Source organism: Miniopterus schreibersii (assembly GCF_964146895.1).
Source record: "Miniopterus schreibersii genome assembly, chromosome: 2".
NCBI classification, from domain to species: Eukaryota; Metazoa; Chordata; class Mammalia; order Chiroptera; family Miniopteridae; genus Miniopterus; species Miniopterus schreibersii.
Genome location: NC_138102.1, coordinates 157,865,668 through 157,880,749, shown reverse-complemented (window position 1 = coordinate 157,880,749; position 15,082 = coordinate 157,865,668). Strand labels below are relative to the sequence as shown.

Below are 15,082 nucleotides of genomic sequence, written 5' to 3'. Positions count from 1 at the left end.
GAACTACCTGTAATAGGTTATGTTGTGTCTCTCAAAAATATATGTCCATTTCTTATCCTAACCCCAGGTATCTGTGAATGTGACTTCATTTGGAAATAAAGTCCTTGCAGATGTAATGAAATTAAAGATCTTGAAATGAGCTCACCCTGTATTTAGGGTGGGCCTTAAATCCAATGACTGGTGTCCTTAGAGAGAGGAGAGAAAGACTGGACACAGAGAGACAGAGAGGAAGGTCATGTGACTATGGGGGCAGAGATGGGATTATGCATCTCAAAACAAGGAACGCTAGGATTGCCTGCAGCCACTAGGAGCTAAGTAAGAAGATGGAACAGATTCCCCCTGAGATTCCAGAAGGACTATTCCTTGACTTCTGATTTCCAGTTTCCAAACAGTGATAGCATGAATTTGTTTCAAGCCACCCAGTTGATGATTTATTGCATCAGCCTTAGAATCCAATATATCACGATTGGTCCTAAACATAATGTTAAGAATCAGGGGGTGACTCCTACTACTGTATGTCTGCCTCAAATCCTTCCTGATTCCCAGCTGCATACATCTGTCTGCTAAGCAGCTCTTCATGGATGTTCCACGAGTACCTGAAATGCAGCATGTCTAGAACAGAATTCACCATCTTCCCACTGCCTCAATCTGCTCTTTCTACATTCATCTCCCATGCCAGCTGCCCACGCAGTCACCTGTGAGTCATCTAAGCTTCCTTTACCCAAACATACAAAAGGCAACCCAGCCCTGATGGCTCTGTCTCCTCCTCGGCTCTCCAATGTGCTTCTCCTTCATCCCCGCGTTCCCTGCTTTTGCTGAAGCCACCTCATAGCTCACTTGGGCTGATTCCTTAACCTCCTAACTGGTTTCCCTATCTTCAGGCTTACGCTCCTTGGATCCATCTCGCACTCTGCTTCCAGACAAAGCATTCCAAAATATTCCAAAACAAGGAATTTGGGTCATGTCACTTTACCTGATTAAAAACCCATCTCTTGGTACCCTAATGCTTACAGGAGCATTTCATAAGATGATGATCTGTAATATTCTGTGAAGATAAAGAATCCCATGTTCAGATAAATGTGGGAAATACTAATTAAGTTGGAAAGGTTCCTTCATTGCACGGATTCTCAAAATCTTCACTATGCTAATGTGCAGCATGAATCTGCAAAAAGTAACAAAGGAAGCCTTTCCCAGATATACTGGAACAAGAGACACTTTAATGCTCCCCTCGAAATGTCATCTGAGGATAAATTTCAAACACTTTAAAATGGCCTAAAAGTCTCCTCATGACGTCAACGCTGCTTATCTTTCCCGTGTCGCTTCTTGCTGGTCTCAGGAGTTCTGGGCCGAAGCCGCACAGAGCTGTGTCCTGCTCCAAGGACGGGCTTCCCTCCTCCGGCCCACCTCTGTCTCCCAAGCTCGTCTCTTATGAAACACTCTCTTCCCGGTGTCTTTGGGAATTTATTCAGATCTCACCTCTTCTGCAAGGACTCCACTGACATAACCCAGACCCGCTCCTGGCTTGGCAGCATTAGTGCTCCCCAGTCATTTGCTCCCTCAAAAGCCTGTAACCGCTTTTACTGTATCCCTGCCTTTCATTTTCTCAATGTGCCTCTCACAGCAGTCCCTCAGCTCACTACTTGAGGGCATTTCTTCCCTCTTTGGCCCATGGCAGACTGTGCAAGGGACAGATGCCAATTTCCAAGTTGAAGGTATCTGGGTTTACAATTCCGAGCTCATCGATCTTTCTCCATCACCCTATCAATGGAAGCCGGCCCCGTATGTCAGATTTATTCCAATTCGTGGGCAGAATAGATGCTATCGGGGCAATACAAATTCTTATTTACTACGTATTTGTTTTACATATGATTTTTCAGCTATAAGTAAAAGCAAGGGCACAGGTGTTTCAAATTATTTTCAACAAATCTTACTTTTTTCCTATTTTGGAGGTCACGTCATCTAATTTTCGGCACCCTGGTATTTCTTCATCTGTGAAACCTCACTAGCATTAATGAAATAATAAATGTGAGAGCAGCTTGTAAAGTGCTCTGTGAGTGTTAACTGCCCGACGTTGAGTGACGCCCCTGACCTCCTGATAAGCCAGTGGCTTTCTATGAAACTGTTACAAAACCCTCGTTCAGTCACCTCCCCTCATGGAAGTTTCTCTCTTTAAAATGTCCATGCACTCGAGGTTATAGTTGCCTTCATGTCATCATATTTTCCATGAGTAAGTTATAGAAATAAAGTACCAAATGAATGAACCTGAAAATGTCTCCTTTGTTTTATGGAATCCCTATTGGATGAATGAGTGAAAGGTTAAATAGATGACTGAGAAAAGCATGTAATACAGAGAGACTACCAACAGGCAGTAACTAAAAAGAAAGCATCCCAACCCCGAGACTGGCTGAGAGTCTGGGTGAGTTACTGGGTCTTTGCATACATTTGTTTCCTGAAAATTAAAACAGGGGTGATAAACATAGAACCACAGAATGTCCACACTGTGACAGAAACTGACTTAGAATCCCTGGTAAGCACTGGGCTACTTTGGGCCTCTGTTCCTTACCTGGAACATAACAAGTCTGGACTAGACGATATGGATATCTGCTCCATCTAGTTAAGGATCTCTAATTCTAAAATAGCTGTAGTGAGAAAATAGATCGAAAATGCTTTGAAAAGAGTTAAAAGTGTGCTATATAAGTGCAACATAAGTGAAAAAGGCCAATGAAGGGTAGAAACATCTGGTCAAGAGATTCTAAAATTACCCGTCATTCTTCTGAATCTTTCCTGGCTTTTAAGCCTTCTTTCTCTGGAGCTGCCGATCATTTGCCCATCAGATCAGAAGCGCTCTTATATAATATACTGTAATACTGGCCGCCCACCTCAAAGACTCACTTTCTGTATTTATAGCTGACAGGTATATAACAAAGAGCCCCCTGTCATTAACAATATCTTAAGTTATCTTTTGGTTCACAGTTTTCCATGCTTCATTAATGGCATAACGCATTAATTCTTCTTTCAGGGGTGACCTTTACAACACCATTAATGTTCGTAGCTTTTATCCAACTACATTATTACTTATTACAGTTTCAGCTTTCAACATCTGCATTTGTTGAAAAGAGAAAAGTAAATTGTAGTGGCCTCAACTCCTTGGAAAATATGAGGGATGTGTACGTGGTGAGGGGATGTTTCAGGGAACAAAATAAGAGAAGTTTTAGTAGTGGACAAAGTCAGATGATAAATGTCGTTAAATACACTCTTGCCTTTCTGAGATATTTTCTCATACTTAATCCTTGGAATGCTAAAGTATAAAACCCTCGTATGAAAAAATGCAAATGCAGTAATTATTGCATTAGTTTAATATTCTAGCTCTGATGACATTACAAAAGTAGCTCATATACCAACACTGTGATATTTATGAGCCTTCACGTCTGTTATGGAAATAGATCATTCTTGCCAAATACAATATTTTTTCTTTTATCTACTTAGGACATGAAAGCAAGTCTTATCTTGGTGTCCATTTAGGACGCTGAGCAGAGTACCTGCGAGTCTGACCATAACAGAATGGCGCACAATAATAAAAGGCACACGTGCACCCCAGGCCTCCGTCAGACGTCCCAGAACTCGGGTTTCATTGTTCCTCTCCTTGCTGCTGCTGCACTGCCCCGCACTGACTCCCTCTTGGCAAATAACCTGAATTCTACTTTGCGAAGATGGAAGCAACTGAAATACACCCCTTCAGCTTTCTTTCTCTCCATCCCACAGTTTCTCCATAACTTGACCCATTTTTCTTCATTTCCTTCAGTGGACTTTCGTCCTTTCTCACCATCTCCTCCTCTCGCTGCATCCTCACTCACGCCCTCTTTTATATCTGTCTCTCCAACTCCTATCCCCTTTGAAATAATACATATGATTTTTCTATTCTAAAATCTGTCGCTACTCAGCCTTCTCCACATCACTTTTCAACACCAAGCTCGCAGAGACTGGTCTGCGTATCACCCGCCCCTTCCTTCCTCGTAGTCTCCAAGCCCTTGGAACTGGAGCTCTGCTGAACTCTCCCGCTGAGACCGCTCTGAGCCTGCCTACCTGTGAGCTCCTGCGAAACCCTAATGCTTTTCTCCTTCATGGTCTCTAACTTTTCTGCAGAAAGCGACACTATTCACAACCCCTCCTTCTTGGACTGTTTTTTCTTAGGCTAGCACGACCCTGCCTTATCTTCATTCTGATTCTAAGACACTCACTTGCTTTTTATCAGTTTTCCCCCTAAAAATGTGTGCAGGTTTTAGAATATGGGTCCAAATATACTTTAATATTCCTCCCTTCAGACATGCAGCCTAATTCCCCTTCTTTTGAGTTGGGCTCGACTTTGTGATTCTCTTATAATGAAAAGAATAAAGTAGAACTATGTGTGACTCTGGGGACCAGGTATAAAGGCACCGTGGCTTTCTCTTTGCTCTGTCTCTTGGATCACTCACTCCAGGGAAAGTTAGCTGCCATGCTGTGAGCGGCTCTATGGGAAGACCCCTGCCGAAAGACTTGAGGTCTCCAGCTAAGAGTCATGTGAGTCTCCTTGGAAAATAATCATCCATTCCTGGTAAAGTCTGCAGCCTTGGCTAATACCCTGGTTGCAAGCGCAAGGGAAACTCTAAACCAGAACCACCCAGCTACGCTGCTCCCAGATTCCTGACCTTCAGAAACTGGGAGATAATTAATGAATGTTGGTTGTTTTGTGCTGCCGAGTTTTGAGTTGATTTGTTAGGCAGCAATAGATAACTAATACCTATCATTATTTATCCCGCTTCTCTTCTTACATACACACTCTTTTATTTGGGGTGGTAGTGGTGGTGGTGAAATTATTTGCTCTGATGACTTCAATGGGCTTAATAAGGAATAATTCCCATGTCAAAAATTCTAGCAACGCTTTTGAATATCAGACCTTCATTTACAATTTCCTCATGAACATCTCTACATAAATGGATCCTTGTGTTTCAAATTCAACATTTACTAAATTTTTACACTTATGTCTTCCCCCAGCTCTACTTCCAACCCAGCCTTCTCTTTCACAGCTGAGGCACTATCCTGCTTAGCTTATAAATTCAAAACCCTAGACTGTCTCCAACTTGAACCTCACCAGGAACATTCTACTGTGGGTAAGTGATACCAATCCTTCTTTAATCATATATCTGCCACCTATGTTCTCCTTTGCTTATCATTGCTAATGTCTATTTCCTGTAACTTACTCTTCTCCTACAAGAAAACAATGATTTCCCCATTTCCAATCTCTTTCTCCTGCCAATACTCTTCTTAAAGTTCTGATCAGATCGCTCTCTGGAGGGAAAGTCAAAATTTCTTAGGACAGCATTCACTCAGATTCCACCTGCCCCTCTCAGTTTTAGCTCTGATAATTTCCCACCACACCCTCATTCTACACCGAGCCAAATCAGTATGTTTCTCAGAAATATACAATTTTATTCAGGTTTTTTCTTACAGCCTAAAAGGTCTAGGAATGAATATATCTCTTCTTTGAGGTTCCATTTGAATTAGACTATCCCCAGCTTAGCTTACCTTGATCCTTCCCAAGTAGAATTCAACACTCTCCTCTTAATGACCAAAGGACTGCATCTGTGCTCTGGAATATTACTTACTATGGCTGACTTGCGCTATCAGATGACTTTTCCCCCAACTAAACCCTGAGCTCCTTGAGGGCTGGCCTGTGCTAGCCTCCTCCTAACTGTATCCAAACAATAGCCATATCAATAAATTTGGGGATAAGTAAGTATTTACAGTCTAATTTATGTGTTACTAAAGTGCCAGTTATTGAAATTTATTAAATTTATTAAATTTATTAGCTTATAGAAGCATTTTCTAGTGTTTGGCTACTCTACTGAAATGACAATTTTGGAAAAATGAAGCTATTCACTTTTTATAATACTTTTAATATGTTCAGGTAAATTTCAGGTGGTATGGAACTAAACAAACTTCACATCCTGATGGTTGACTGTTCATCCAGACAGAAGGTATTTCATTATTATGTATACTTTGTACACCTCACACACACACACAAAAACAGAAATAAATTTCAGTGATGGAAAAGGCAAGTCACTAACAACAACATTCTAGAACCACTGGCTTCTCTGTGATTAGTCATTAGGCCTGTTTTATATAAGCTTAAGAACATCAGTTACAGCAATAAACATAAGCAGTTCAATTTGATTTTCAGGGGGACATTACAACTTGGAGGTCAGTTATAAATTTCATTTACACGGTTAAAACAGACCTGTGAGGTTCATCAAATTGGAACTCTCGAATGGAACTAAAGCCATGCACAGGGTGTGCGCAAATTGCCATTAAAAGATGCCATAAACAGAAAATCAGCAAGAACAAAAGAAACAGAACTTACCTATTGTGCTAACTCTGGCTGAAGGACTAGCTAATGCTGCTGGGACAGAGGCTTTGAGGGGGCCCGCCCCACTGTTTATTCTCAGAGCTGGCATATGGGGAGAGGTGGGTGATGTGGGTGATTTGCCATCAGAGGTCTTGGGTTTAGCTGATAGGTTCAGTGGCTGTGCCACTTCATCCTGCAATAATCATTAGAACATGAGCTGTGATAAGGAAAAGCTGATTAAAAATGCCCAGAAAAACACAGGTATAGTGCCTGTCATTTCCCATCAAGTTACTCTACCAATCAGTGATCTTAACATTCACTCGGAACATTACAAGTATTTGGTCAGCTGTCACAAACATCACTGTGAACACACACCATGAAATACCTTTTGTATAAGATAGAATACATGTGCATTCCACTATCCACTATCCACTATCCACTACCCAGAAAGCATGTAACTAATGTTACCTGTAAGAAATATTCTGAAAGAGCTATTATTTGTACTGTTCATATTTATTGAGAGACAATGCATAGTTCATGTAAAATTATGATGCAGATAGTTTTTTCCAGCCTCCAAAGATTGGGGATTGAGTCCTAAGCATCTTTGTACCCTGGTAGTGAGGTAGAGTACATGGAACATCCGTGATGAGAAGTTAAATGGAGTGTACCTCTGATCAGAACTGCTCTCCAAATTAAATACAAAAAAGAAGAAAACTTTCTAATTTTTAGAAAATAACCCCTTAAGTTTCATAGAAGCACTTTTAGGTTTAATAAAAAATTGAAAATATACATAATTAACATTATACTAATATGTACTATTTATTTATGTGCAACACTGTTCTAAACACTTAATATTACATTTTTAAAATCCTAATATGTTTTACAGATTTTCCTCACAGTGTACTACATGGTGTCATAAAGATTTGTGTGTGATCATTTCAGCAGGTATGTGATTTTCAATTGTTCTATGCTTGAACAGGTCAAATTTACATAGTTCACATTTTATTTTATACCTATCTGTATAAGCCCTGATGGGTACAATTATCACTCAAATTTTTATCACAATATATAAGAATCAGACATTAACATTACATTTCTTTCATTACAAACAAAAAGTTATTCCTTTTCTGCTATAAAATTGGAGTATTGTATCATTTGTTGTATTTTATTGTTTACGTTATTTCCAATTTTACATAGGTATTACTATAGAATAAAAATATTGTTTATACCCTAGTCAGGTGGCTCTGTTGGTTGGAGCACCATGCCGTACACCAAAAAGGTTTCGGGTGTGATTTCCAGTCAAGCACATACCTAGGTTGTAGGGTCAATCCCCAGTTGGTGCCCATATGGGAGGCTACCAATCAATGTTTCTCCTCTCTCTCTCTCCCCCCTCTTCTTCTTCCTCTCTCTCTAAAAATCAACAAAAAAACAAATCCTAAGTGAGGATTTAAAAAAATATACATAGCCAGACCAGTGTGGCTCAGTGGTTGAGCATGGACCTATGATCCAGGAGATCCTGTTTCGATTCCCGGTCAGGGCACATGCCCAGGTTGAGGGCTAGATTCCCAGTAGGGGGCGTGCAGGAGGCAACCGATCAATGATTCTCTCATTATTGATGTTCCCATCTCTCTCTCTCCCTCTCCCTTCCTCTCTCTGAAGTCATAAAGATATATTTTAATATATATATATATTTATACACACACACACACACACACATATATATAGTTTCCTCTTAGCTACTGTTTAATCTTCATGAGTTAAGTACATAAAACATCTACAGGAGAGTAGAATCAGGATAAGTTGTTAAAAGTGGAACAGTTCAGAATCAAATAGTGTGATTTGGTGACATGAAAACATATTATAAACATGTTAATGTGAACAAAATTTTATGTATATATTTACCAAAAATAAGGCATTTTATAAAAATGGTAAAATGGTGTAATATAACATCTATTTCAAATTTGTATTTTTAAAAGTGGTTTATTGTGATCAGATTTTACGGTTAGTTGAAATCCATGAACAGGCCAGGGAAAATGACTAACACATTTCTTTTAATTCTGTTTTTTGTTTCAGAGAAAAGAACAGTTATTTGAAAATCCATGAGATAATTCAAATAGCAATCTGGGATCATATTAGATGCATAATAAATTAATGACTATTATACCAAATTGATATGGGTTCATAGAATTTTGGAAAGAAGTGAAGTAAGATAATTCCATGAGTGTTTTAATATCTACTTTTGAAAAGCTTACTTTAGCTTTTCAAAAAGTACAGGGGCAAAATCATTCCTACACTTTTCAATTTGAACATTTAGTTGAGCTGGTCAGCCATAATCTTTACGTAAGATGCTATGGCTGGCCGAAGTGCAGGGGTATTGTTTCCCTTTTTTACTCTACTCCAGTATGAATGACTATGTCTCAAAATGTGGTCCTTGGACTTGTACCACCAGCACCACCTGGGAACTTGTTAGAAAGGCAAATTCTCTATCCTAGAAACTTTGGAGGTGGGTTCCAGCAATCTGTGTTTTAACAAGCATTCCCAGGTGATTCCGATGCACACTAACGCTTGAGAGACACTGCCTTATATAATGTACTGGGAGATTATTAAAATATGTACTTATTGGCTTCAAAATCCTTTAACAAACTTCCTCAATATATGCAGGTAACATTAAAAATTATGTAATATTATCTCAATCTTTAAACTTTTATCGGAACATACCATACATGCTAATAATAATAAACGAAGCTGTGCACATGCATAATGAACTAAATGCTACTGAGATTCAGTGAGCCAATAAGGATTAGAATCCAAATTTTCTCCCTGTAATTCAGCCAAGATATTCTGTCAAACAGGAGCTTCACTGGCTCTTTACCATGGAGCTGTAAATATTCTAGGCACCCCCCCCCCCCATCAAACGTGGCACCTGCCTGCTACCTTCTGTGTGGAAGCACTAGCTTGTCACCACAGCCTGAGAACTTCGTTTGACAGCATCGCCACTCTTGCAAAAGTTTTGAGGGGATGCTCAGAGAAACGACAGGTGGCTGTTTCACTCGGCTGTGCAGAAGACAAAGGGAGGAGGGAACATATCTGCAGAGTTGCAGCAGAGATTCAGGAGCAGCGAGGAAACTGAGCGCGGAGGGCGAATGGTGGCGCCGGAAAGGACGCAGATGGGTTCGGTCCTGATGGGGTGAGAGGGCACCGGCTGCGCTCCAGTGCTGGGAACCACTACAGGAGCAAACTGCAAAACGACCACCGGGCACTATCAGAGCAAGAGACCCCCGGCTCCTAATATGCTCCTCCAGGCAAGGCGGCACAGACGCCTGAAAGCCGAGTGCAAAGCCCCAAGGACGGAAGAGGCTGGCAGATCCAAAGCGGATGGAAATGCCATTCGCAATTGCCCTTTCATTCTTTCTCTGTGTTTTGTTTTTTTTTAAAAATGTCTTTATTGACTTCAGAGAGAGGAAGGGAGAGGGAGAGACATAGAAACATCAATGATGACAGTCACTGATCGGCTGCCTCCTGCAGGCCCCCGACTGGGGATGGAGCCCGCAACCCGGGCATGTGCCCTGACCAGGAATCGAACCCCAATCACCTGGATCCGAGGTCGACGCTCAACCACTGAGCCAGGGCCGGCCAGGCCCCTTTCATTCTCTTTCATTGTGGGACTAGGAGAACGGTATATTAATAAGAACCTGCACTCTTGGTCCTTATATTGGGAACTATAAAAATAATTTTGACCCATTATATGATATTATTTCACAATTTGATTCTGTTAATAATTTAGAACAAAGCTACCATACCAAATGCCTGTTATTCATGAAGAATACAAGTACAGTAGTTTCCCATTTTCTATTATTTTTTACTTGACTGGGTAAAATTCAAAACCCAAACTATAAAATGGAAGTGGACTCTTCATTCATGACATGTGTCCTCATAATTACGACTATGTACAATAAACGCAAAGTGTAAGGCTTTTTTCTCTTTTGTTTATTATTTGCAATATCTCATTTATGAGAAATTTGAAAGCTTAGCATGATTAGCCTGAACCTTCACATATAAAACATATATTTAAAAGTTAAGATAAATAATTTACATGTAAACAAATATAAGTAATTTTTAAGGTGAAGAAAGCATCGGAAAAGACAGCATTTCTATCAAGTTCACCATCAAGCAGTGAAGAAAGCAATTTGCTTTTAATTACTGGTCCAATCGCTATATCATGTTGTCAGTTCAAACTTTTGAAAATAGCACATATCACACTTATTTCATTTATATACAAAGTGATAGTTAAAAAGAATCTTACGTGTCTGTTGAATAGCTCCAAACTTGTATGTGATAAATATAGAGCAAGCATTTAAGCTAAAGTGAACATGTAAATTAAAGTAAGCAATTTAACTAAAAGAAGGCTAGTATTTATGTTTATAGAATTATAAATATTTCAAATCATTTATTTAATTTTCATTACTATGAAGTAATTAAAAACCCAAGAGAGAAAACTACGGTTCAGAAAGTTCTAATGAACCCCGGCTTTTGGACTCAACATACAATATTCTTCATTTACATGACAAATTTAAACTTACATTTAAAAAGGCATTGATGGAATATAATTTCTGAAATTCAGGCTTAACCATATTAATACTACCGCATAAGAAGCCACATAATGGTCAATACACATCACTAATAAAATGAACTAATGCACACATTTGCTACTTTATACATTAGTTTAAAAGTTGAGGCACAAATCGTTGACTTATTTTGGTGACTTTTTATGTTTCTCTCTCTCCTACATTATATAGCATTGAAAATTGCCTGCCTTAATACTAACGAGTTAACTTAGACTTTTTTTGAGAAGAAAAACCAAGGGCTTGTGTACAATATGCCAGAAATACAGGAAGTCATACAATAATGTATAATAGTATTTTGTACATCCACATCGAAGTTTTAGGAACCTATTCATGTTATAGCTTCTGATAAAGTATTTCCAAATCTTAGTTGTCTGGGACAGAATGCAAAACATGTACACAACAGTTCAGGCATGTTCCATTCACTTAGAGCTACTATAACTTATCTGAAAGCAAACACTTAATATCAGCTTGTGGTCACAATACTAAAAATACCAGGGAGGCCCTAAAGAAATTGTATCCCATCCAATGAAAATCCCCACACATATAAATAATTAAGTAGATAATTTTGACACAAATATATAGCCTTGGATGCACTGGAGAAATACCAATTGTCATCATGGATGCAGGGATTATTCCATGTAAATTTAGCAAACACTGCAAAATAGAAAGTTAAATATATTTCATTTAGATGGTTTTCAATAAGTTTATTCTAGAAAAAACTTGTTACTCTAACATAACTGTATAATATTCATAATGCTATAATGTACAAAGATTAAATACATTTTGATGTTAGATTACTTATAGAAATCAAACAATTATAAAAGAAAAACAATCCTCCAGGATTTTGGAGGGTTATTTCTCTCTTCTCACTCCTGAGCCTTCATTCATTTCTTTGCTAAGGAATTTTAACAGAGAACTAGAAAATAAGGGTACCAGCATCCTAAAGAAGCCTAGTTCTTTCTGTCTCGTTCTTGTTCATCACAACGTGGAAATATACCCACATGAAGACTTGGACCACAAGATGGGCCACTAAGAATGTGCCGATGATTGTACCCTCCAGAAAAATATTCACCTCTTATTTATTCATTCTCATTATCTAATTGACAATCTAGTTTATGCCATATCACGGTTGTCTCAAAATTCTACTTCATTAAATATTTACCTAAAGTCCTTATTAAAAAATCAAACGCTTATTTGGTAATTAAATTTATAACACTCTAACGACAACAGACTAGACCATATAAATTTATTCAAGCATTTGCCCACCCATTCATTATTTATTGAACAAAATGAACACACACACACACACACACACACACATAAAATTTCAGGCTATTCCCTCTGCACATTTTGTAAACTGTGATTGTCCTTGTATTTATCATAAACACTCATGTGAAGTACGTAGCAAGACTAACATATGGGCAAGAGTCAAAGCATTCATGAGACGCTGCTGCTATTATCCTTTCTGATGAAAAAATCATATTAAATTCAGTAGGGAAGTCACATGACCGGCTGGACTGATCCTGAGCACTAATGCCACCCCGGTCTTCCCTAGCTTGTGGTCACGTTTGCTTTCCTCTTTCTTCTGCTATCCGAATTGTTCACTGTGGGCGCCCTCTCACCCTTCCCACCCAAATAAGACATTTCATTCTACAATTCAATAGAGGTTTACTGAAGAGAAACACAAAACACAACAGAAATAGGATCTCCAAAAGTTTGCCATATCCCTCCCTGATCTTCCCTTCACATAGAACTTAGATGAGAAAAGGTTTACTTTTATGCACAAGAGTCAACTAAGGAAATATAACATAAAAATCACTTTAACAATCTTATTATTTTTTAACCCCTTTGCTAAGGAGTTAAAGAATTAGCAATCCTGCTCATGTGACCACCCCAACTTCGTACTTAATTAGTAGGTTCCTGTTACCTAAAAATCAGGTCTATCATCACAAAGGAGAGTCCTGCAGGCCCTTCCATGGGCCCAAGCTTGCTTTCGGATTTAGAGATTGCAAGATGCCTTGCTAAGCATTCCAGGATAGGTATGCTTTTGCTATGTTAGTGCTATCTTTAGACTCGATTGCCATTTAAATGCAAGCCTTAAGTTAGTTAGCTGAGGGCGATATGTTCTTGCTTCCCATTTGGCTTCCTTATTTTGCCATTTTATACTTTTGTTTAATGCACACCTACTTCTTTTAAAAGTGGATGTTAGTAGTGTAATTGGGGGACATTTGCTTCAATGGGGTAATTACTCATTGCTTATACATTTAAATTGTTGGCCATTTTAATTTAAAGGAATTCAAATAGTATTCATTATTTAATTTGTTGTGTAAAATGCTCCCTGCTCCTTCTCTGTTAATACTAATAGAATATTTTCCTCATTTTCTGATTTTGTTGATTTAATGACTCAAAACTGTAAATTATATCTACAAACACACACATATATGTTTAAATACAAATAGAGGTAAGATAAAAAGCTCAGCCTTTGGAATGTCCTATTTCACATTAAGAACTTACATGCATAAGTGCATAACCCATGGACACAGAAAACAGTGGGGTGAAGGCTTGGGGTGCGGGCAGGAGTGAGGAGGAGGGGGTCAATGGGGGAAAAAGGGGGACATCTTTAATACTTCCAACAATAAAGATAAATTAAAAAAAAATAAAAATAGCCCAGCCAGAGTGGCTCAGAGATGAGTGTTTACCCATGAACCAAGAGGTCCCAGGTTCAATTCCAGGTCAGGACACATGCCCGGGGTTGCGGGCTCGATTCCCAGTAGGGGGTGTGCAGGAGGCAGCCGATCAATGATTCTCATTGATGTTTCTATCTCTCTATCCCTCTCCCTTCTTCTCTCTCTAAAATCAATTCTTAAAATATTATAAAAAAATAAAAATAAATAAATGAAATAAAAATAAATTGCTTTGAAATACTTAAACCAAATGATGCCATTCTCTCTACACAAAGTTCTTCTGTGATAGCTAGCCTCCGAGATGGTCCCCAATAATTCTTGCCTCCGGGTATTTATGTCCCTGTGTACAGTGAATAGGGCTGATCTACATAACCAATAGTATACTGCAGAAATGACAGTCTGACTCCCGATGCTAGGTCATAAAAGACTGCAGCTTCTACCTCCCTCTTTCTTGGATCATTTGAGTCCAGGACAAGGTTTCTCAACCTTGGCAGTATTAACATTTTGGGAAGAATAATCCTTTGTTGTGTGTGACTGTCCTGTGTATTGTAGGATGTTTTGCAGCGTCCCTGGCCTCTACCAAGGGATGCTTGTAGCACTCCTGCCCAAGTTGCAGCAACCCAAAATATCTCCAGACATTACCAAATGTTTCCCGGGGGACAAAGTCACCCCCCGGAGGAAGCTAGAGGCCGTGTCATGAGGACACTCAAACAGCCCATGGAGAAGTCTACCCAGAAGGAGCAGAGGCCTCCTGCTTACAACTAGCACTAACTTGTTAGGTATGTGGGCATATGAGTGAGCCACTTTGGAAGTGGCTATACCAGCACGAGTCAAGCTTTCAAGTGACTGCAACCCCAGTTGACAGCTTGATTGCAACCACATGAGACTCTTAGCCAAATCCACCAGGTAAGCTGCTTTCAGATTCCTGACCCACAGAAACTGTGTGAGATGAGTGTTAAAATCCCACTCACAGAAATTCTCTGGAGTAAATTCTTTGAACTGTATTTGAGAAGGGGAAGAATGGGAACAATATAAGAGCCAACCAAATGATATTTGGTGAGAACAGTTATAACATGAGCCAGTATAAAATGAAGTTTCAGATTCAACTTTTTTTATTTTCAAAATATTACAGATGTCCCCTTTTCTCCCCATTGATCCCTTCCACCACCACTCCAGTCCCTCACCACACTATTGTCTGTGTCCTTGTTTGTGCATATGCATATAGATTCTTTGGTTAATCTCTCTCCACCTTCCCTCTGAGATTCATCAGTCTGATCCATGCTTCCATGTCACTGAATATATGTTCATCAGTTTATTAAGTTCTTTAGATTCCATATATAAGTGAGATCATATGATGCTTGTCTTTCTCTGCCTGGCTTATTTCACTTAGC

At 39.1% G+C, this 15,082-nt stretch overlaps 1 protein-coding gene across 4 annotated transcripts in view; it reads right to left on the bottom strand.

Annotated features, from left to right (window-relative positions):
- The window catches only part of SOX5 (SRY-box transcription factor 5), an 891,887-nt gene that overhangs the window by 31,763 nt on the left and 845,042 nt on the right, over window positions 1-15,082 (bottom strand). For all 4 annotated transcript variants that reach the window (XM_081129463.1, XM_081129465.1, XM_081129464.1 and 1 more), the window contains one exon: window positions 6,398-6,575. In XM_081129463.1, the coding sequence (XP_080985589.1) occupies window positions 6,398-6,575 (178 nt within the window). The remainder of the gene's footprint in view (window positions 1-6,397; window positions 6,576-15,082) is intronic.